Source organism: Phocoena phocoena, chromosome 3 (assembly GCF_963924675.1).
Source record: "Phocoena phocoena chromosome 3, mPhoPho1.1, whole genome shotgun sequence".
NCBI classification, from domain to species: domain Eukaryota; kingdom Metazoa; phylum Chordata; class Mammalia; order Artiodactyla; family Phocoenidae; genus Phocoena; species Phocoena phocoena.
The window spans coordinates 64,824,411-64,847,992 of NC_089221.1; the positions used below are offsets into that span (position 1 = coordinate 64,824,411).

Below are 23,582 nucleotides of genomic sequence, written 5' to 3' on the forward strand. Positions count from 1 at the left end.
TAGCAAGTCATTCACGTCCAGAGCCATTTATTACAAAATGATCAAACAAATGATTTTCTGCATGGCTTTTTCCTTCTCTCTGAGTTGGTGTCATTCATTGCCATTTGCCTCTTCCCAGTTATTTTTGTTCTGACATAGCTTCCACACTTTGCATTGTGCCTTCTCCTCGTAGCCTCCCACTTCACATCTGCTAAACTAATTTCCCAAAGTGCCAGTTTAAGAAGAATTAGGTAGCTTATTACCACTTGTCTCAAAGTTAAGAACCCTTCCCAGGAACTTTTATCCATTCATCCAACAAATATTGGAGGGCCTACCAGGAGCACCCGTGCTTACCAAATTTGGGGTTTAATTATATCTGGACTTTACTACCTTTTCCTGGTACATAATAAGCTCCTACATGATGGTGAGGCACACATTTCCTATATATCCTGTCCCTCTTTGAAGATTCTAAATCTTATGGGTAATTAGTAACTAGTAAGTGTTGAACAGGTATTGGAAGGTTTAGAATTACTATGGTATTGCTCTGTACGGTTTCCTTCCAAACTTAATGCCCTTCCTTAAAATTTTCAGTTAGGCTGTTCTTTTCTTTTTTTTTTTTAAATGATTTTTTTGATGTGGATCATATTTTTTTAAGTCTTTATTGATTTTGTTACAATATTGCTTCTGTTTTATGATTTGGATTTTTGGCCACAAGGCATGTGGGACCCTAGCTTCCCAACCAAGGATCGAACCCGCACCCCATGCATTGGAAGGCAAAGCCTTAAGCTCTGGACCACCAGGGAAGTCCCAGGCTGTTCTTTCTATAGTGCAGACAAAACCAAATTTTATAGTGGTTAAAATATTTTTGTAGTTTGGTGATGAGAAATGCTGGAAAACCCTACTGTTCACTTTTCCAGTGAGAAACCCCAATTCAGAGTCAGGGTTGCCCAGAGGTGGTGAGAAGGTGGGCAAACCAGGGCGGTGGCAGGTAGACAAGGCCAGGCAGGTGATGGGCAGGGTCCGCCATACCAGCTTTCAGCCAGCACAATCCCCCTTGGGATCAGGTGTCGACATTAAAGTTCTAAAGGAAGGTTCCCCTCCCCAGAAGAGCAGAAAACCACACTGGTTTAGAGGCTTGTTATTTTTAGTTCGTTAACATCCAGGGGAGACCGTAGATTTGCACAGATTTGGGAAGATTGGTCAGCATCTTTGCCTCAGTTTCCCATTTGACAAAATGGTCCAGATCTCACCTAAATCTACACCACAATTTCAGTTAAAATGTTCAGCTTCTGTAGTCAAGAAGGCAGGAAACAGGCTGCTCTTCCTTTTCTTGAAAATCATTAAGTCAAACCTTAGGCTCTTATTTTTGAGCCTAACACATCCTAAGCCCCTTCTTTATGAGTCCTTCAGTCTAGGTATTAAAATGTATGGGGTTTTACTCCACTCTGCAGTATTTCCACTTTCCTTTTATAAACTCTGGCCACTGTTAGGAATACACTGTACTGATTACAGTGAGAAAATTACTCTCATAATTCTCTTTACCCTCAAACCGTGTTTACTGAATCAGCCTTTCCCAATGTCCTAGAGTTCCCTTGGCCATATGTAGTATATTATAATTATTACCCTGCTCTCCTGAAAGAATGAAGGTAATTTCCAAGGTGCCTAAACTATCAACAGGGATTAGTTTTAAAGTGCCAGAGAATCTGACTTATTGCCTCACAGATGATTTTTCTGTTCTGTAGCCTAGTCTTATTCGTACAAACCTCAGTCTCAAGATCTGTGTCTCAAATGGTTGTTAGTATAGGTGGGAGGTAGTTCCAGGCTCAGCACGGTAACCAGCTACTGTTTGGATGTGTCTTTCAGCCCAAGCCACCAGTGACCCTTCACTGATAACCAGTGTTTCTGGAGAGTCCTTATGTAGCAGTTAAGAACTCAGGCTTGAGCTGACACTGCCCAGGTTTGTGTCCTGGGTCTGCCGCTTGCTACCTGTGTGACTTTGGACAAGATACTTAGATTCTCTGTACTTTGACTCCCTCAAATGTGAAATGGAAATAATAATGATTGTAACTGTGTTGCTGTTGAGGGTTGAATTAGATAATAGGGTGGTTAGAATATCATCTAGCGTGCGGCAAACTCTAAGTCTCAGTTATGATAATTACCTCAGGAGTTGTTCACTAACCTAGGGAAAATATTGACTCTCCTAATCATTTTTGAATGTGTTCGAGTAGAGTCTATAAAATCTTGGTAAAATATCCTTATGTCCCAATAGCTTACCTCTCCAGGAGGATTCTTGCGTCATCGGGTGGTAACGTTTTGTTCCTAAGCATTTGCTGTGTGCCACATTCCACTCCTGGACACTCTGCTTAAGCTGTCACCTCTTTACAGGGGGTTCCCAGACCTGCCCCTCTCCTAAGACTCAATCAGGCGCCAGGGTCTCACCTGCTTTTAGATGCTCCCCTCTTTTTTTTTTTTTTTTTTGATAAATTTATTTTTGGCTGCGTTGGGTCTTCGTTGCTGTGTGCGGGCTTCTCATTGCAGCGGCAAGCGGGGGGCTACTCTTCGCTGTGGTGCGCGGTCTTCTCATTGCAGCGGCTTCTCGTTGCAGAGCACGGGCTCTAGGCGCACGGGCTTCAGTAGTTGTGGCTCGCAGGCTTAGTTGCTCCGCAGCATATGGGATCTTCCCGGACCAAGGATCGAACCCTTGTCTCCTGCATTGGCAGGCGGATTCTTAACCACTACGCCACCAGGGAAGCCTGAGATGCCCCCCCCCCTTAAAGCCCCTCTCCCTGTGTTTCATTGGTTAGTATCTCCTCCATTCGCCCAGACTTCTGTTGGCTGTTCTGTGTCTCCCCCAGAGCACTAAGTATTGAGGTGCTCAGTAATTGTTGAAAGAACACGAGCTATAGTCTCCTGTTTAGAGACTGAAATGTAAAAGTCTCACATTTTCTGGGCTCTGCCTCTTTGAAAACAGGGTGGTTTCTTTTTTCCAGTCTTCAGCCTCCTCAGCCCTGCTTGATGAATTGGAAAACGAAAACTAACCTAAGTAAGCTGTTGCTGGGATAACTGCAGGCCCTCTTGGGTGCCGCGGGGTTCACTCATCTTACCCCGAAGCTCCCTGGCTCGGGCCCGGCTCGCTCTACACCGCCCGCGGGTCCGGGGAAGGCGGTGCCGACTCCCGACGAGCCAGGCGACCCGGGAGCGCCACCTTGTGGGCGCCTTGGTTTCTGACTTTGCCAAGGAGCCGGTGTTCCTCCACCACCCAGAATTCTGGTTTCCCATTTCAGGACCTGGGGAAATGTAGCCAAAAATGAGATTCTAGATAATTACAAAATGGCGGTCAGGCAGACTTATTGTGAATAATCGACCTCTGGGTTTAAATAGGGCAAGTGCCTTTTAGCTGATTCAGATTTCTTTTCATTGAGTAGTAGGTACTATGTTTTTAAACAGGGATTTTTGAATGGCCAATTCTGGATTTTACATGCACTGGTGAAGAAAGAAAGATTTACGTTCTAGGTTGTACATCACAGTATTCAGATTGTTATCAGTTTTTGAGGAGCTGTTTTTTGCATGAATTGTTTTTAATGGCAAAGTTTTGTTACTCAAAGTGTGACCAGCAAAACCCAGGAGCTCGTTAGAAAATTAGAGTCAGTCCCCATTCCAGACCTGCTGCACCGGAATCTGCGGTGATTCGTGGGCACGTGACGGTTTGCGAAGCGCGGGTGGAAGTAAGGTGGAAGATCTGTGCTCTTGTCCCCGCGCAGCCCCGTCTTTGTGGGCCTCATCTCACCCCACGTGATCACATTCTGTCAGCCTCAGCCGCCCGGGTGTGAAATTGGATCTTGGTTCCCGCCTTACCTGCCCCTGGGTCGGCTGAGGAAGAGCTGAAATCATATACAGAAGGTCACTTTGAACGTGATAAAAGCCTGTGCAAGTGTAAAGGAAAACTATGAGTGAGAATTCTTACATTTTATACTCAGCCATCATTAGCTAATCTACTTCATATTAGCTACATCCTCAGCAAAGCGAGCATTCACCTGTAACCATTTGTTGTGCTTCAGATAGTGTCTGGGCAGATTTCACCAAGTTTGCAAAGGTCTCTCTTAGGCTAGTCTTCCCAGAGCTCAGAATAATCAAATTACATTCTGTTTTCTTGAACAAGACCTTTCACAGAATTTGCCTTCCTGGGGTCTCAGAAGCATTCCTCCCGTTGAGCCCAGGTTGGGGCACAGTAGGTGCTTTGGGATGCTTGTTGATTAAACCACTAATCAGCCCCCAACAAGGTCCAAACACTGGCTGGGTGTCCTTCACACTAATCCATTTATGATAATCAGATTATTTGCATCATTGAGAGACTCAACATAGCAACAGGATTCAGTCATCTCAATAATAAATATCAAATATCCATTAAGCAAAGACTCCTGGTGGCTGAGAAATCCTTTGGTAGTGCATGAAGATTGAGGTAGGTGAGATCATTAACTGTTTATAAACATCATTCCCATTACCTTTGAAACTGGGGGGTGGAGACAGACAAAGGAAAAGAGCAGCAGCAAAGTATTACTCTCTCCTCCTCGCATACATTTTAAAAGAAAAGCAATAGCCAAGAAGCTCTTGGACAGTAAGTAGGTGAAATTTTAGGGAAACATATCAACTGAAGGTGTTGCCTGGGGCCCTAGTGGCTCCTGTTCTCGAAGAAATGGTACTGATTGTCAAACAGTGAAAGTGAAATATTGAGAAAAATGAATGACACTGTTCTCCACCATCCTGAGGCTCACAAATATTCAAGTTAAGTGAGACTTTTGCATTGTCTACAATTTGTGAAAGTATGGACTTTATGCTCCTAATTTACTAAATATAGTAAAAGTATGCTGTTTCCTTTTTATTGGATCCATTGCAATTAGCAACATTCTCTCTAATCATTTAAAAGAATTCAGAGTGTCAGTGCTTCAAAATTACTTTTCCTAAAGTTAAAATGTACTTATAATGGGTAACTTTATATAAGAGGGAAAATAAACCCTCATGCCTGCATGTACAAAGATAGTCTGTCAGAGTCAGATCTTGAAAGCAAGTCATGGCGGCATTCAGCTCACCTCTGAATACCTGACAATCCCAGGATGCTGCCAGTATGCTGTTGGTATTTTATGAGAATGCATGTAATAAAAGAACTACAACTTTACCTTTTTATTAACTTTTTGCTTTGAAAATTTTCAAATCAAGAGAAAATGTCAGAATTAAACAAAGTGCACGGATACACATCTGGAATCACGAATAGTTCACATGTTTACCACATGAGTGTTCCCCCTCCCTCTCCTTTTCTCGCTCACATTCTCTCTCTCCTCCCCTCAACCCAACAAAGAACAAGGACCTGCTCTGAAACAGCCCCAGCAAAATGATCAAATTCAGGACCATTTAACATGGATAGGATGCTCTCAACTAGTACATAGTTCTGACTCAGTTTTTGCTAGTTGTCCCAGTAATGCCCTGTGTAGCAGTTCCCCCTCGATCCCGGATCTAATCCAGGCTCACCTGTTGCATTTAGCTCTGGTCCCTTTGGTGTCCTTTAAACTGGACCCGTTTCTCAGTTTCTCTTTGTCTTTGATGACATTAACATTTTTGGAGTGTGCAGGCCAGTGCTTCCTCACAATGCAGGTGCGAGATTATGCATTTAGGGCAAAAATACTAAGTGATGATTCTTCACGGAACATTACCTTAGTGGGTCCATGATGTTGGTTTGCTCCATTACTGGTGGTGGCAACTCTGATCACTTGGTTCAGGTGGCATCTGTCAGATTCTTCCTTTGTAAATAATAAATAATCTCTAACGGTAGCATTGTGGGAGGAGTACTCTGACACTATTAATTCTGTTTCTCCATACATTTCAGCAGCTATTCATGATCCTTACCTGATCCGTTATTACTGCTTTGGTCAAAAATGGTGATTTTCTAACTCTTATATTCCTTTGCATTTATTGGAAGTCCAATGTAAAGAATAGTTTTCTCTTCCACCCTCTTTATATATTTCTCTATTTATGTATTTGTTTGTGGGCATCAGTAGGGACTTGCAGGTGGTTTTGATTCAGGTGCCTATTACTTATTACTCTCATTAATCATTTTGGTGTTCATATGGTACCAACTTTGCTGGGTGGGTACCCTTTCAATCTCACTCCTGTGTTTGTTTGACACGGCCCCATTGGTGTGTATCATTTATTCTTTAGCATACCTGTACTGAAGTTCTTCATTCAAGTCACTGCCCAAATGACAGATTTTATTCTTGCAAAAATCTTTTCTTTAGCTATTGTTATGCCCCAGTTACTGATCTTACTCATGGACCAATGGGAAACCAGACAATTAAATCAGCCCTTATAGTACAGTAAGTTATGATAGGTTGTACCATAGGAACACCAAGGAAAAGCTCTTTGTCCCACTGGGTCAACTTAAGAAGGCTCCTGGGAGAAAGTATATCACCTCCTAGAGCTGAGAGATGAATGGAAATAAACCTGGGGGGAGGCAGTGTTCCAGGCTAAGGGGCACACATGTCTCTTTGAGGAATTCCTATCCCCCAGGGAGCCTAGCGGCAGGGCCCCATCCCAAAGCAATTAAGTCAGAATCTCTGGAGGGGGAAGGGTCTAGGGCCCATACATTTTAATTTCCATAAATTTGTCACGAGGAATGGTGTCATGGAGCTAAACCCTTCAAAACTAAAATTTAAAAAGATCCATTTCATTTTATAGGATTTCGAACTCAACAACGAACTAAAGATGAACGTCCTAAACTTGCTAGAAGAAGTTTTGCGAGACCCAGATCTTCTTCCCCAAGAACGGAAAGCCACAGCGAACATCCTGAGGTAAAGGCAATTGTAGGTGCCTGTTAATCACACTGGTTGATATGTGCTGTGTTCGTAGAAAATAAGATCCTGTCCAACCGGAAGGATGTATATTAGACTCCTGAGGGGCAGCAGGGATTCTGTCCTCACTGGGAAAGCTGCCGCGGGAAGACTTCAGACTGGGTGACACAGCTTGTGTGCAGTACAATTGCTCCTGTTGTGTAAGGCAGATGGTGGTTTACTGTAGAACCAAAAGCCTGAAGATCCTCTCCTGCAGGTCCAGCAGGCATTGCAGAGGTGTTTTTTTCTCATGTGGGTTCTAAGTGTCTATTACAAGTTCATGTTTATGAGCGGGGTTGTAGTGTTTCTGTGGGAGTCTTGTGCACCTGGCTTGTAGATGTGCCGTCATAGAGCAGCTATGCGTTTTCTTCAGCTTGTTTCACTGGTCCTGGACAAATTTTACCATCAGCTTCTTAGGTGGAGATTTCCACATCAGGTAGGGCGTATAAATTTGGACCCCACACTTCAGTTTGACAAAGTCTTGTACTTCAGGTTTCCCACTAGAGGCTGCTTTTGTCTGTCATTATACCAAGCATCCAAGCAGGTAACAAACTTTCTTATAGCTTCTCGAACAGATGGGTGGATTTTTTCCAGTTCACTTTACATGAAGAGGGCAGCCATCCATGTCTCTGTATGGACATTTCAGTTACAGCTTTCCACCTCACTATATGTCTGTCACTACACGGGGTGGAAAGCCCACCCCCTATCTGCCAGAGCCTGGTACTCCTTCACCGTTCTGATTTCTACTTCCCTCTTCATTCGCAACCTCTGGAAAGACCCCTTCCTTTCTTCTATGCTCAACTCTATTGTTGTTTCTTCATTATCCACAATGTTTGTGTATAGAGGGGAGTCCAATTTAGCTCAATCCACCATGCCTTTGGAGGCCCCTCCCTGATGCAGCAATGCAAGATTCTGGTCTGTAACATTTTAGCAATTGTCCTACAAGTCATTCTTAGTCCCATTAGCTCAAGATCCCATAGCCAGACCCTTCTTTGGTCTGTGTGCTATTATGGGTTGAATTGTGTCCCACTCAAAAGTATGCTGAGGTCCTAACCCTCAGTACCTGAGAATATGACCTTATGTGGAAATAGGGCTAATTGCAGATGTACTTAGTAAAGATGAGGTCATACTGGAGGCAGGCAGGCACCTAATCCAATATGAGTGGTGTCCTTATAAGAAGATGCCCGTGGGAAGACAGAGGGAGACACAGAGAGAAGGCCATGTGAAGATGGAGCAGAGATTGGAGTGATGCAGCTGCAAGCCAAGGAATGCCAAGAATTGGCTGGCAAACCACCAAAAGCTGGGAAAAGGCAAGGAAGGATTCCTCTACAGGTTTCAGAGAGAGCATGGCCCTGTGGACACCTTGACTTTGGACTTCAAGCCTCTGAGACAATGAATCTCTATTGTTTCAAGCCACCTAGTTTGTTGTACTTGTTTAGGGCAACCCTAGGAAACTATTAAGAGCCTTTGTCACTTTTTCCATCCTATGAAACATCTAAGTGAGCTTAGGGACTCAGTTACTATGTTTATTTTCAGATTTTAAAATTCAAAATACATCTTCAGATAAAGCCTGATATCGGTGGATGAGTGGTCATATCTGTGAGTGATTGCCGTTCCTCTTTTCTCCATGTGAACAGTTGATTATCCTCCTTGTATTTAAAACATTGATAATTAAAAGCTAGGTTCTGAAAGTGTGTGCCCCTAGGGACGTTTGACTAAATAGCTGGCAGGGAAATGGGAGTGGGGTGGGGCTCAGACTGGGGAAGGCTGTCAGGATTGGCCAGTTTGAGGCCCTCATGTTGCCTGTCCCATCACAGCACCCATGCCAGATATCACCAATCAATCCCGAGCACGTTCTTCCTGCACCCGCAGGTGAGCTCAGAACTCAGCTGATTGGCACTACTACTTCAGATGAAAATTACTTACCATCTCAGGTCTTTATTATTCATCAGGCTTAAGATGTACAAATTATTTTTGCTGAGTAAGTGACCTGAGAATTAGAAGTGTAAGACTGATAAGGAATGGAAATTTTAGTAGATGGTACAGCCTGGGAGTGTAACACCTAGCAGAGTCTGATTCTAACTTTTGCAGGATGTCACAGGTTTAAATCTTCACTCAGCCACTGATAGCTGTCAAGTTTCTTAATCAATCTCAACCTCATTTTCCTCGTTTATAAAGTGGAGCTATCAATACCTTCCTCACTGGGTTGTTGTGAAAATCACACAATATTATATGTGTAAAGAGGCTAACAAACACAATGCCTGAAACATAAATAGTACTCATATTACTGCTACAGGTGTTGTTATTATTATTATTAGAAAGCACTGACAGTCGCTCTTGGGAAAAATAGTTTCTGCCATCAAGCCAATACAGCCCAAGTAAAACCAGGCTACATCTTTGTCAAACTCAACTTCCCTTAGGCTTCATTACCTTGTCTATAGAAAAGACATGATAATAACATGATAAGAAACATGATAAAAACCTATAATGGATTATAATCTGGAAAAATATTGAATCACTATGCTATACTCCTGAAACTAACACAAGATTGTAAATCAACTACACTTCAGTTAAAAAAAACTAATTTAATATTGCACAACAATATTAAATAAATAAACAAGTGAATGCAATTTAAAAATCATTCAAATATATACTTTAATCCGAGTCCAAACCACTGGACTAACAGAGAACCTCAGACCTCAGGGACTATTCATCGGAGTGATGTCTCACGGAGGTCCTCATCTCAGCACCAAGACCCAGATCTACCCAAGAGCCTACAAACTCCAGTTTTGGAAGCCTTAGGCCAAACAGTCAGTAAGACAGGAACACAATCCAACTCATAAAAAAAAGAAAAAAAGAGACAGCAAAAAAATATGTCACAGATGAAGGAGCAAGGTAAAAACCTAGAAGACAAAATAAATGAAGAGGAAACAGGCAATCTACCTGAAAAAGAATTCAGAGTAATGATAGTAAAGTTGATCCAAAATTTCAGAAATAGAATGGAAGCACGGATTGAGAAAATGCAAGAAATGTTTAACAAAGATCTAGAAGAACTAAAGAACAAACAAACAGAGATGAACAACACAATAACTGAAATGCAAAACAGACTAGAAGGAATCAATAACAGAATAACTGAGGCAGAAGAACGAATAAGTGAGCTGGAAGACAAAATGGTGGAAATAACTGCCAAGGAGCAGGATAAAGAAAAAAGAATGAAAAGAATCGAAGACAATCTCAGAGACCTCTGGGACAACACTAAACACACCAACATTCAAATTATAGGGGTCCCAGAAGAAGAAGAGAAAAAAACAGGGGTCTGAGAAAATACTTGTAGAGATTATAGTTGAAAACTTCCCTAACATGGGAAAGGAAATAGTCACCCAAGTCCAGGAAGCACAGAGAGTCCCATACAGGATAAACCCTAGGAATAACACACCAAGACATATATTAATCAAACTAACAAAAATTAAATTCAAAGAAAAAATATTAAAAGCAGCAAGGGAAAAACAAAAAATAACATACAAAGGAATCCCCATAAGGTTATCAGCTGATTTTTCAGTGGAAACTCTGCAGGCCAGTAGGCAGTGGCAGGATATACTTAAAGTGATGAAACAAAAAAAGCTACAACCAAGATTACTCTACCCAGCAAGGATCTCATTCAGATTCAATGGAGAAGTCAAAAGCTTTTCAGACAAGCAAAAACTAAGAGAATTCAGCACCACCAAACCAGCTTTACAACAAATGCTAAAGAAACTTCTCTAAATGGGAAACACAAGTGAAGAAAAAGACTCACAAAAACAAACCCAAAACAATTAATAAAATAGTAATGGGAACATACATATCGATAATAACCTTGCATGTGAATGAATTAAACGCCCCAACCAAAAGACACAGACTGGCTGAATGGATACAAAAACAAGACCCACATATATGCTGACTACAATAGACCCACTTCAGACCTAGGGACACATACAGACTGAAAGTGATGGGATGGAAAAAGAAATTCCATGCAAATGGAAATCAACAGAAAGCTGGAGTAGCAGTACTTGTATCAGATAAAACAGACTTTAAAATAAAGACTGCTACAAGAGATAAGGAGGGACACTACATAATGATCAAAGGATCAATCCAAGAAGAAGATATAACAATTATAAATGTTTATGCACCCAACATAGGAGCACCTAAATACCTAAGGCAAATGCTAACAACCATGAAAGGAGAAATTGACAGTAACACAATAATAGTAGGAGACTTTAACACCCCACTTACACCAATGGACAGATCATCCGAACAGAAAATAGATAAGGAAACACAAACTTTAAATGACACAATAAAACAGATAGATCTAATTGATATTTATAGAACATTCCACCCAAAAGTGGCAGAATACACTTTCTTCTCAAGTGCCACAGAACATTCTCCAGGATAGATCACATCTTGGGACAAATCAACCTCAGTACATTTAAGAAAATTGAAATCATATCAAGCATATTTTCTGACCACAATGCTGTGGGATTGGAAATCAATTACGGGAAAAAAACCTGTAGAAAACACAAATACATGGAGGCTAAACAGTGTGCTACTAAATAACCAAGAAATCACTGAAGAAATCAAAGAAGAAATAAAAAAATACATAGAAACAAATGACAACAAAAACACAACGACCCAAAACCTATGAGATGCAGCAAAAGCAGTTCTAAGAGGGAAGTTTATAGCAATTAAATCTCACCTCAAGAAAAAACTCAAATAAACAATCTAACCCTACACTTAAAACAACTAGAGAAAGGAACAAAGAAAATCCAAAGTCAGTAGAAAGAAAGAAAGAAAGAAAGAAAGATCAGAGCAGAAATAAATGAAATAGAAACAAAGAAAACAATAACAAAGATCAATAAAACTAAGTTCTTTGAGAAGATAAACAAAATTGATAAACCCTTAGCCAGACTCATCAAGAAAAAAAGGGAGAGGATGCAAATCAATAAAGTTGGAAATGAAAAAGGAGAAATCACAACTGACACTGCAGAAATACAAAGGTTTATAAGAGACTACTACAAACCAACTATATGCCAATAAAATGGACAACCATGAAGAAATGGACAAATTCTTGGATAGGTACAATTTTCCAAGACTGAACCAGGAAGAATTAGAAAACATAAACAGACCTATCTCAAGTAATAAAATCGAAACCGTAATTAAAAATCTTCCAACAGGGCTTCCCTGGTGGCGCAGTGGTGGAGAGTCCACCTGCTGATGCAGGGGACACGGGTTCGTGCCCCGGTCCGGGAAGATCCCACATGCCATGGAGTGGCTAGGCCCGTGAGCCATGGCCGCTGAGCCTGCACGTCCGGAGCCTGTGCTCTGCAACAGGAGAGGCCACAACAATGAGGGGCCCGTGTACTGCAAAAAAAAAAAAAAAAATCTCCCAACAAACAAAGGTCCAGGACGAGATGGCTTCACAGGAGAATTCTATCAAACATTTAGAGAAGAGCTAACACCCATCCTTCTCAAACTCTTCCAAAAAATTGCAGAGGGAGAAACACTCCCAAATTCATTCTACGAAGCCACCATCACCCTGATACCAAAACCAGAAAAAGATATCACAGAAAAAGAAAATTATAGACCAATATCACTGATGAACATAGATGCAAAAATCCTGAACAAAATACTAGCAAACAGAATCCAGCAACACTAGCAAACAGAATCCAACAACACATCAAAAGGATCATACACCATGATCAAGTAGGATTTATCCCAGGGATGCAAGGATTCTTCAGTATATGCAAATCAATCAATGTGATACACCACATTAACAAATTAAGGAATAAAAACCATATGATCATCTCAGTAGATGCAGAAAAAGCTTCTGACAAAATTCAACACCGATTTATGATAAAAACTGCAGAAAATGGGCATAGAGGGAGCCTACCTCAACATAATAAAGGCCATATATGACAGACCCACAGCAAGCATCATACTCAATGGTGAAAAACTGAAAACATTTCCTCTAAGATCAGGAACAAGACAAGGATGTCCACTCTCGCCAGTCTTATTCAACATAGTTTTGGAAGTCCTAGCTGCAGCAATCAGAGAAGAAAAAGAAATAAAAGGAATACAAATCAGAAAAGAAGAAGTAAATCTGTTACTGTTTGCCAATGACATGATACTATACATAGAAAATCCTAAAGATGCCACTCGAAAACTACTAGAACTAATCAATGAATTTGGTAAGGTTGCAGGATACAAAATTAATGCACAGAAATCTCTGGCATTCCTATACACCAACAATTAAAAATCAGAGAGAGAAATTAAGGAAACACTCTCATTTACCATTGCAACAAAAAGAGTAAAATACCGGGCTTCCTTGGTGGCGCAGTGGTTGAGAGTCCGCCTGCCGATGCAGGGGATGCGGGTTCGTGCCCCGGTCCAGGAAGATCCTATATGCCACAGAGCGACTGGACCCGTGAGCCATGGCCACTGAGCCTGTGCGTCCGGAGCCTGTGCTCCACAGCGGGAGAGGCCACAACAGTGAGAGGCCTGCGTAACGCAAAAAAAAATAAAATAAAAATAAAATACCTAGGAATAAACCAGCCTAAGGAGTCAAAAGACTTGTACTCAGAAAACTATAAAACACTGATGAAAGAAGTCAAAGATTACATAAACAGATGGAGAAACATACCATGTTCTTGGATTGGAAGAATCAATATTGTGAAAATGGCTATACTACCCAAAGCAATCTACAGATTCAATGCAATCCCTATCAAACTACCAATGGCATTCTTCACAGAATTAGAACAAAAAATCTTACAATTTGTGTGGAAACACAAAAGACCCTGAATAGCCAAAGCAATCTTGAGAAAGAAAAACAGAGTTGGAGGAATCAGGCTCCCTGACTTCAAACTATACCACAAAGCTACAGTAATCAAGACAATATGGTACTGGCATAAAAACATAAATATAGAATCAGTGGTACAGGATAGAATGCCCAGAGATAAACCCACTCACATGTGGGCACCTAATTTACAACAAAGGAGGCAAGACCATACAATGGAGAAAAGGCAGCCTCTTCAATAAGTAGTGCTGGGAAAACTGGACAGCTACGTGTAAGAGAATGAAATTAGAATACTACCTAACACCATACACAAAACTAAACTCCAAATGGATTAAAGACTTAAATGTAAGACCAGACACTACAAAACTTTTAGAGGAAAACAGAAAAACACTCTTTGACATAAACCACAGCAAGATCTTTTTTGACCCGCCTCCTAGAGTAACAGAAATAAAAACAAAAATAAACAAATGGGACTTAATTAAACTTAAAAGCTTTTGCACAGCAAAGGAAACCATAAAAAAGACAAAAAGACAGCCCTCAGAATGGGAGAAAATATTTGCAAATGAAACAACAGACAAAGGATTAATCTCCAAAATATACAAACAGCTCATGGAGGTCAATATCAAAAAAGCAAACAATCCAGTTAAAAAATGGGCAGAAGACCTAAATAGACATTTCACCAAGGAAGACATACAGATGGCCAAGAGGCACATGAAAAGATGTTCAACATCACTAATTATTAGAGAAATGCAAATCAGAGCTACAATGAGGTATCACCTCACAACGGTCAGAATGGACATTATCAAAAAAGCTAGAAACAATAAATGCTGGAAAGGGAGTGGTGAAAAGGGAACCCTCCTGCACTGTTGGTGGGAATGTAAATTGATATAACCACTATGGAAAACAGTATGGAGCTTCCTTTAAAAACTAAAAATAGAATGACCATATGACCCAGGAATCCCACTACTGGGCATATACCCTGAGAAAACCATAATTCAAAAAGAGATATGTCCCACAATGTTCATTGCAGCTCTATTTACAATAGCCAGGACATGGAAGCAACCTAAGTGTCCACTGACAGATGAATGAGTAAAGAAGATGTGGCACATATATACAATGGAATACTACTCAGCCATAAAAAGAAACAAAATTGAGTTATTTGTAGTGAGGTGGATGGACCTAGAGTCTGTCATACAGAGTGAAGTAAGTCACAAAGAGAAAAATAAATACTGTATGCTAACACATATATATGGAATCTAAAAAAAGAAAAAAAAAGGTTCTGATGAACCTAGTTGCAGGGCAAGAATAAAGAGGTAGACATAGAGAATGGACTTGATGACATGGGGTGGAAGGGCGAAGCTGGGGCAAAGTGAGACTAGTATCGACATATATACACTACCAAATGTAAAATAGTTGGCTGGTGGGAAGCAGCAGCATAATACAGGGAGATCAGCTTGGTGCTTTGCGATGACCTAGAGGGGTGGGATAGGGAGGATGGGAGGGAGGCTCAAGAGGGAGGGGATATGGGGACATGTGTATGCATATGGCTGATTCACTTTGTTGTGCAACAGAAACTAACACGGTATTGTGAAGCAATTACACTCCAGTATTAAAAAAATAGTAAAAAAAAAAAAAAATATATATATATATATACACACACACACACACACCTTTAAATGGGTGGATTGTTTGGTATATGAATTATATCTCAATAAAATTCTTACCAAAGAAACCCCCATAGTCATAACCCACTTACTGCTATATTGTAAAAGAAAAAAAGGAAATAAAAAACAAAACAAAAAAGCAATTCCACTGGTGGAATGCCCACCCAGAATTCTAGTCCCTTGCAGAGTCTTCCAGGTATTCTGAAAGTCTCAAGAAATATGTGCTCAGGAATGAACCCAGTCATTTTCCTGCCTCAGCATCTTTATTCAAGCTTACCGCCCTGAGGCTCCTTGAGGGAGAGACCTTTCAGTGCCAGCAGAGTTTCTGTGGAAAATGCTGCTTGGCAGTCTTGTGAAGCCACCATTTCCCTATCAAAAAGCTGAGAAAGATGCCACTTGCCTTGTCCCTGTGCCACCTGGGTCCCAGAGCAGCCTCACTCAACCCAGAGTCTCTCTCTCGTGAAAACAGCGCTTTTCACATCTTACCTGGTTCCACCGTAAGAATTCAAAAGCCACCTGCAGAGCCAAGCAGGGAATAGATGTTACACTATCCCACCTATTCTCCCATCTCTCACCATCTTTCTTCCCATGAAGCCAAAACAAAACCAAAGGCTTTGTTTAGCCCTGAACATGTCAACTAAAGCTGACAGATGCCGCTGGGGTCACCAGCCCATCAGCTGAGCAGACAGCCAGACCCTGAGTCACAGTTTGAATCAGCTGAGTCCCTGGGGCACTAACTTATCTTCCCAACAAGCCAGTGAATAGATTTGTGGAAAACAAAGCAAAACAAACAAAAAATACCCCCTGGTACAAGAAGACAACTGATATTTGATTGAATTTCTCCAACCAAGTAATTCATTCCACTTGCACTATGTATGAGGGTCCCTATCCCAGCACATGAGATTGTGATTATAGGAGGAATAAATCGTGTATTAGTTTTTAGGGGGTTTGATAATTTTACATATCCGATACTTATGTTTATATGTATGAAATGTGTGTTTTTAAAAATCATGTCAAAATGATTAGAAAGTAGAGTAGGAGGTAAGACCTAGACAGAACCATCAACTGAAGGAATGTTTTCATTCATGAAATCTCTTCATGAAAAAAAAAAAGAAATCATGGGGGTATATGAGAAAGAAACAGAAATAAAAAGGATTATTTAACAACCTGAAAATTATAAAGATTTTCCTGTTAGTTCATTTCTTAATTTGAAAACAAACAGGGAATTATTTTCAGCTGAAACCAAGAGAATTTAGTATTAAACATTTCCATGCATTTATGGACATCTGCCTTTTTAAAAAAAAAAAGTGCCAGAGCATAGGTAGCCGTGGGCTCCAGTAAGCCCAGCAGGAAGGAAAGTCATGCTTGAGAAAGCATGGGAAGGAAGAGGTGGTCTGGCAGGTCCCAGAAGCAACATGAGATTAAACCATTCACAAGGTGGGGAGGAGAAGAGTCTGAGGCAGGCCATGCCATGGGCCCAGGCCAGCCCGTCACAGTAGCAAGCAAGCGGCCCATTCGAGGACAGAGGCCAGTTGCTCTTGGCTCTGTTTTTAAGACTACATGATTTCTACACTTGAAGGGGAAATTTTCTAGTTATAGAATTTGCATAATCCCGTTTCCTTTTAAGTTTTTTATCTGGTATTGCATTATAAGTGCATAAATATTAAATTGATCATAATGAGTGATACATGTGGGGAAAACCCAGGATCCTGGAGTATTCATCAAACTCTAAGGTAGTCAGAAGACTAGAAGCAAATCCATCCTCTGTTGGAACTGGACCAGGGTTAGAGAGGCCTTCACATCTGAAGGGAACGTTTCTGAACGCACCTCCCATCAAATACAAGTTAGGATTGTGAGAAGTTAAAAAAAAAAAAAAAATCCCGATGTTAAAGATTTAGATGCATTCAAGTCATATAACAGTGAGATATAAACATGACACATGTATTTAAACACATAATACATTAATGCAGTAAAGTGAAAGCCTTCTATGATGAATCATCCCCTCCTTACACAGTGTCACAGGGATTACTTTATGCTGAAGAAGTTTAATTAGCATAGGTAGTTTGAGGCCCTGTTTGTGAATAAAAACCTCTGCTCAAGATTTTTATATTCCTAAAATACCACGACCCTCCAACGTTGTCTGACCAGCTGGCTTCTGAATCTATGCAGTATAGTGTTTTTTGTAGACAACTAACATGCCATAGAATGAAAAGGAACAATGATTGACTTCTTGGATGGTCAACCGGAGTGGGTTCAGTCATGAAAAGGGGACCCACAAACCTCACACAGCCCCAAGCAGCATTAGACTCCTTTTTTTTTTGTAGAAGAAAAACTACTTTCTTCAAATTGCTTCATACAATAAACCAGGTATTCAAATGAACAGGCCAGGATAAAGGTTTTGCTTGGTTTAATCGAATCAGTTTACCAGAATCAAAGGGAATCCAGGCGATTGTATCAAGCTAAGGTACTTGATACATCCAGCTAAGGTACTCACTGTGGATGTTTACACGTTACAGGTCAAGAATATTTGACATGTCGGTGTTAGGCGTAGCATTTATTTTGTTCAGCCCCATTAGAACTTTTACACCAAAATGACGTCCTGCTCCTACTCTTACTTGGAGTCAGGGGCTACCTCTCTTACTAGGTGGATTTTGTTCACCTCCTTTCCTGGCTTGAAAATGTCTTCAAAGATAATTAGTCATCAATTTCATTCTTTACTTTCTAATCACTTTTAATTTTGGTGCAAAGTGTTTTTTGACAGCTGGATCATCCTCATTTATTAAACACATCTCTATATTGTTCTATTTCCTCGGGTCGCATCTACCTTAAGAATTCGACTTGCCCTATGCATCTCTTCCTTGTACTTGGCTGTTCCCGAGTTACATCCTTTAAAATAAAACTGTAACTATAAGCATAAAAAAAAAAAGAAAAATGAATTCGACTTGCCATCACTAATGAATTCATGGGTGGGCAATCAAATTCTGGAGCTGGTTCCTTAATAATAATACTGAAAATCTTTTGTATTTTACAAAATGTCACATGCCATTTTATGGCAGAGTATACATTTCTATAGTTATTTTTAACCTTGTTGGGGGTCATGGATCCCCCAAAAGAATATGATGGAAGCAGTCTCCTCTCAGAAAAATGAACATATGAATATATGCAAACATTTGCATATCATTTTTAAAAGTTTGTGGACCTCTAGAGATTATTTAGTGATACTCTAGGATTAAGAACTTTTGTTCTAAGGGGACATTTTCGAAAGAGATAGCATTTATTTTGATTTACAGGGCAGACTCTTTTGAAGAGAGAAATGTGAGGTAACTGAATGGGACCAGATGTATCTTGGAACATTAGCGTAAGATCGTTGAGGAGAGAAACATTTGATAGAAGCGAAATAACTTCTGGACCATTTCTTTCCAAGCTAAGAATATTGCCCAGCCTCATAAAAAGGATCTTTTCCACGGGTACACATAGTTATAAGGCCACTGATCTCTCTCCAAGAACACAGGCTACCATAGAAAGGATGACATGCGCTTTGGGAAAGAGTCACTTTTCCCGTGTCTAACCCTTAAGTGTGATGTAACAGTCTTTGGAGAAAGAGTTATGTTTACTTATTTTTTCCTCACCTTAATCTTCCCTTTAGCATATGGTGACTTTTTCTTCTCACAAATGATACGGCTAATTGCAGACAAGAGGATTGCCATTCCTGTGATCTAGAAGGATTCTGCTCCCGGGTAAACAGCCAAGAACTTTTGTTAGAGAGAAGGAAGATCGAGGAGAAGGAATTGACCTTTTCTGGTGTGTGTTCTATGCTGGACCTTTGAAGTGGTGTCTTTCATAAGCCTGCTCGTGACAAGCAAGAGCAACAGGAAAGCAAACTGGACCGAACCCTGGGCCAGTTAGTCCATTTCTTTGAGCTTTTGTTTCCTCATCTATAAAATGGAGATAATAATGCTTACTTTATAGGGATTTTTAATGATATAGGAGAGAGTGTGTGTCAGATGGTTAGCACATGCCTGGCATGTAATGAGCATACAATTACCCTCCTCAGTTAATTTTGTGTTTTCGAGGGTGATAGTTTTGTTTTTATCAACTCAGAACACGATAGAACATCACATCATTGTTGCTTTTTAAAACTAGTGTCCTCCAGCAGACAGGCTACATGGTTGGGCACTGTTTAAATATTTTAATACTTTTAATATGTGATTATGCCTTCATTTTAGGACACTTGAAGTGTTTGGTCCAGATGGCAAGTTATATAATCAGGTTAATTTTCCTGGACCCTGAACTTCTCTTGGACTTGAAAGTATCACTGTCACTCTGGAACCAGCACCCACCTTAACTTATGTATTCAGTTACTCATTTGTCACTGATCAAAAAAATATTTATTGAGAGCTGAATAACACCACGTGTGGGGATACAGTACCAAATGTGTCTCGGGAAAGCCCATCTGGGGAGCAAAGGGGAAGAGTTCACCTGCTGGCTTTCTACCTGGTATTGTTTGAACTCTTGCTACCCAGGAACCCCCCTGAGCTTCTGGTCTACCTATGCCTGCATCTTCTGCCTCAGCCTCAGCAGGGAGGGGCCAGGGTAGGGGCTGGAGGATTGTGGATGGGACACTTAGGCCTGTTAGAAACCCTGACCGATAGCAACGCAAGGCACCCAGATTCGTGGCATAGATCCGCTCAGTAACGCAAAGCACCAGCTTACCCTCTGCTTCACTTTCACAGTGGGTGTTTTATTTACAACTTGTATGTAACAGGTTGGCTCCGTGTTATAAGTCAGCTCTCTTGATGATCGTCCTCTGCCTTTAACATGTGTGTTTTCCTGTTTCCTTGACCCTCTGTCTTCAATTCACGTCTCCACAGCCTCGCAGACCGGAACCCTCCGACTTCCCCCCAGGGAAACCTGAACTGCATTTCGTCATTTCATTTCTGGGATGTCTGTTTTCTTTTCATGGAGGATATTTTGACTTTTTTTTTAGGGCCCTTTCACAAGATGATCAAGATGACATCCACCTAAAACTGGAGGACATAATTCAACTGGTAAGTTCAGCCATGATCTTATCCTGCACAATTATATGTAAGACTCACCTCTCAAAGGCAAGCACTGTGCCCATAACGGATAACTGGGTTCTGGACTGTATATTCTGTCGCTGCAACTGTGTGAGAAGAACCAGATTTGGCTTTGGGGTTTAGCGGTTGGTCCATGATGTTAATGCCGGCTGTTATTTCTGAACTTTCTGCCGTTTTCTTCATAGCTGGGATCTAGGGTGGACTTTGTACTCCAAGCAGCTGTAGGGAGCTGGCAGGCACCTTGCTTCCGGTGTGTTTCATTCCCTGCCCTCATCTCTTGCAGACGGACTGTCCGAAGGCCGAGTGCTTTGAGACCTTGTCGGCCATGGAGCTGGCTGAGCAGATCACCCTCCTGGACCACGTCATTTTCAGAAGCATTCCGTACGAGTGAGTGTGCCCTCGCGGCAGCAGGGCTGCCTCACAGCTGACATTGTTCCTCAGCAGGTGGCGTGTGCGCAGAGCTGTGGCTCTTAGTCTTACGTTGGTTTGGTCCCGCTTGAATGTCTTTTGGTTCCACTTTCTGTTGGAAATATTTAGGTAGAAATATTGGGAACTCTCAGGATGGTCAGTCTTGTGTTTCTGTATGTGCTACGGTTACCATAGAAGGCGAAGTTCTCTGTCCTCTCACATCTTTGTGTTATAGAAACCGCAATACAGTATAACAGTGGTTCTCAAACTTCATGGTGCCTAAAATCATTTGAGAAACCTGTTAAAAATGTACATCCCTAGGTACCGCCCCCTGACCACCCCCCCGCCAGATATCCTGATTCCAGTAGGTTTGAGGCCCAGGAAACTACATTTTCAGTGAGAATCCCAGATAATTCTGCGTGAGCTAAGACTATACTTTGAGAAACACTGACGTTGGGAAATTCTGTGAATTCTGCTGCAATTTTTCCCCCATGTCCATAAATCAGCAGGTGGTATTGCTGAGCATCGAGACTCCAGAACAGCGCAGACTCCCAAGACAGTGCTTTGCACAGAGCACACTTGGAGTGGGTATCTACCGAGTGAACGCTGTCACGTAATGAGCATCTGTGTCACTACTGCCTTTTAACTGTCTCGTGTGCAGAGTAAGGGAGGCTCTTTAAGCCCCCTCCTGCTGTCCTAATCAGCAGCTCTACAAACAAGGCCTTTGTTTGGACAAATAACAACTGTTGGCATAAGTCCCCTGTGAAATTATAACTAAATGAAATGTATGGGAGGGGCTGGGTAAGAGGTATGACTGTGGTCCATGTCGTATGTAGAGAAGAGGACATCCAGGATGATGGAGGCTCAGGCATAGCCGTGTTGGTGGTCAGAGCTACAGTAGAAGGGGCAGGGCCGGAAGATGCTCCTGCAGACTTTTCTTTTATGCGTTTTATCTTCTTTCCCACTTTCAGCAATTGTAGGCCCATCCATGAACATGGGGAAGAAAGGAACGTGGCCCCTTGGCCGTACAAATGAACCCACTGACTATTTGATGACTTGAGTTAGGAGTGCAGTGCCTCTTCCCCCCATCTCCTGACTATCCTTCAGTGCAGTGAGGATTCAGGAGGGAGGGGAGCATGACCACTATGGAAGAGGAGAAACAGCAAAGGCTGAATCTTTGTGGTTGCCCTTGGTGTGGTCTCTTCCTGGGACCCTTCTCACCTCTCCTCCTCTCTGCTGCTGTGAACATGTACCAATTTTCATCCGTGGAAAAAGCACATCTTTATGTCCAACAGCCTTGCAGGATGGGAACAGTACCACCCACATCAAGGGACTCAGTCAACATTGGTGGATTAAGAATGTGTCAGAGTAATTTCATTTTAATTTTGGTAATGCCTTGACAAAATAATTCCTGTATGCTCCAGCTTGATTGTCCCTCGCTTGCTGTGATCCAGTGACCCACTCATGAGTGAAATGAAGGAGCAGGATGTTATTCAGAAGACAGACCTTCCTCCAGGCTGAGCTCCCACCACCGTAACTGCCTTCGTCACATGAACGGGCTGCAAAGTGCTAACACCAGCATTTGTTCATTCGGCCCTTACCACGTGTACTGTTCTGGACTCTGGGGCGAACAAAGGAAAGTCCCTGCCCATGGAATTGACATTCTCCTGGAGACTGTCAGAGCAAAGTGGAGGAAAACATGCTGTTCTTGATTAACATTTTTGGTAGTGATGGATTTTTCAAGCCTTCTGCTAAGGCTTAAGATTTTTTCAAGCTGATCCAGGGAAAATGGTCTTAGTTTCTGAGTTAGCACTTAAGCTCTTTATTCCTCTTGTCATTGTTTTCCAATTTCAGAGAAGCCTTTATAATGATCCTAATAGGGACCCGGTTCCAAACATTTATAAGAGAAAGCTGAAACTGAAGAATCTTTTTCTTTTTGGCATCAAGTGGTGAAATGGTAGAATTGAGCTAAAATTCATTTGAGATGGAGCAGCAGGGTTGGGCAATGTCAAGCTTAATGTATATAATATTCATAATAATTATTCAGGATCATAGGCACCCTTAAAAAACTTAATTGATTTTGTGTTTTGTTTTGAATTTTCAGAGAATTTCTTGGGCAGGGGTGGATGAAGCTGGATAAAAATGAAAGAACACCTTACATTATGAAAACCAGCCAACATTTCAATGATGTGAGTAACCATAAAAATAAAACCTTGGGTGGGAGTGTTATAGGAAGATGAGTATCAGGGTCTTGAGATGCCTTCTCTAAATTAAAAGAAGTCTTCCACCCACTTTTTAAACAAAACTGCTGGAATGTTAAAAAAAAGAAAAAAAGCTTAAATATCCTCTAAGAGTTCACAGCGATGTGATAACTTCCAGTTACCTTCCAGTTCACATTTGATGGTACACAAGTCTGGTAAGTGCTCAGTGATGCATAGGTAGCTGCTATTATTTTTATCATGATCATGATTACTTCATGGTTGTAGATTGACTGGTTCTAACGGCACTGTGTCACTGGCCCCTGGTGGTACTGGTGATGGTAAGGCTGGGTTGCTACAGCTCCTCCTCATTATTACTGAATATTCAGTCCCAGTACACTCCAGGGTGTACTGGAACCTCTCTGAGTGTAACTACAGTGATGCTGAGACTGCGTGCAGAGGTAACCAGCTGTCGGTCCATCTCCCCCTCTGCTCTTCTGCAGCAGTTAAGATGGAGTTGCTTTTATACCCTCCTCCTCCCTATTGGTGCT

At 41.4% G+C, this 23,582-nt stretch overlaps 1 protein-coding gene across 1 annotated transcript in view; it reads left to right on the forward strand.

The window, feature by feature from the left end:
- RASGRF2 (Ras protein specific guanine nucleotide releasing factor 2) overlaps positions 1–23,582 on the forward strand; it is a 234,112-nt gene that overhangs the window by 198,255 nt on the left and 12,275 nt on the right. The window contains exons 19-22 of the mRNA XM_065874125.1: positions 6,706–6,818; positions 20,335–20,395; positions 20,709–20,812; positions 22,938–23,022. Coding sequence (XP_065730197.1) covers positions 6,706–6,818; positions 20,335–20,395; positions 20,709–20,812; positions 22,938–23,022 — 363 coding nt within the window. The remainder of the gene's footprint in view (positions 1–6,705; positions 6,819–20,334; positions 20,396–20,708; positions 20,813–22,937; positions 23,023–23,582) is intronic.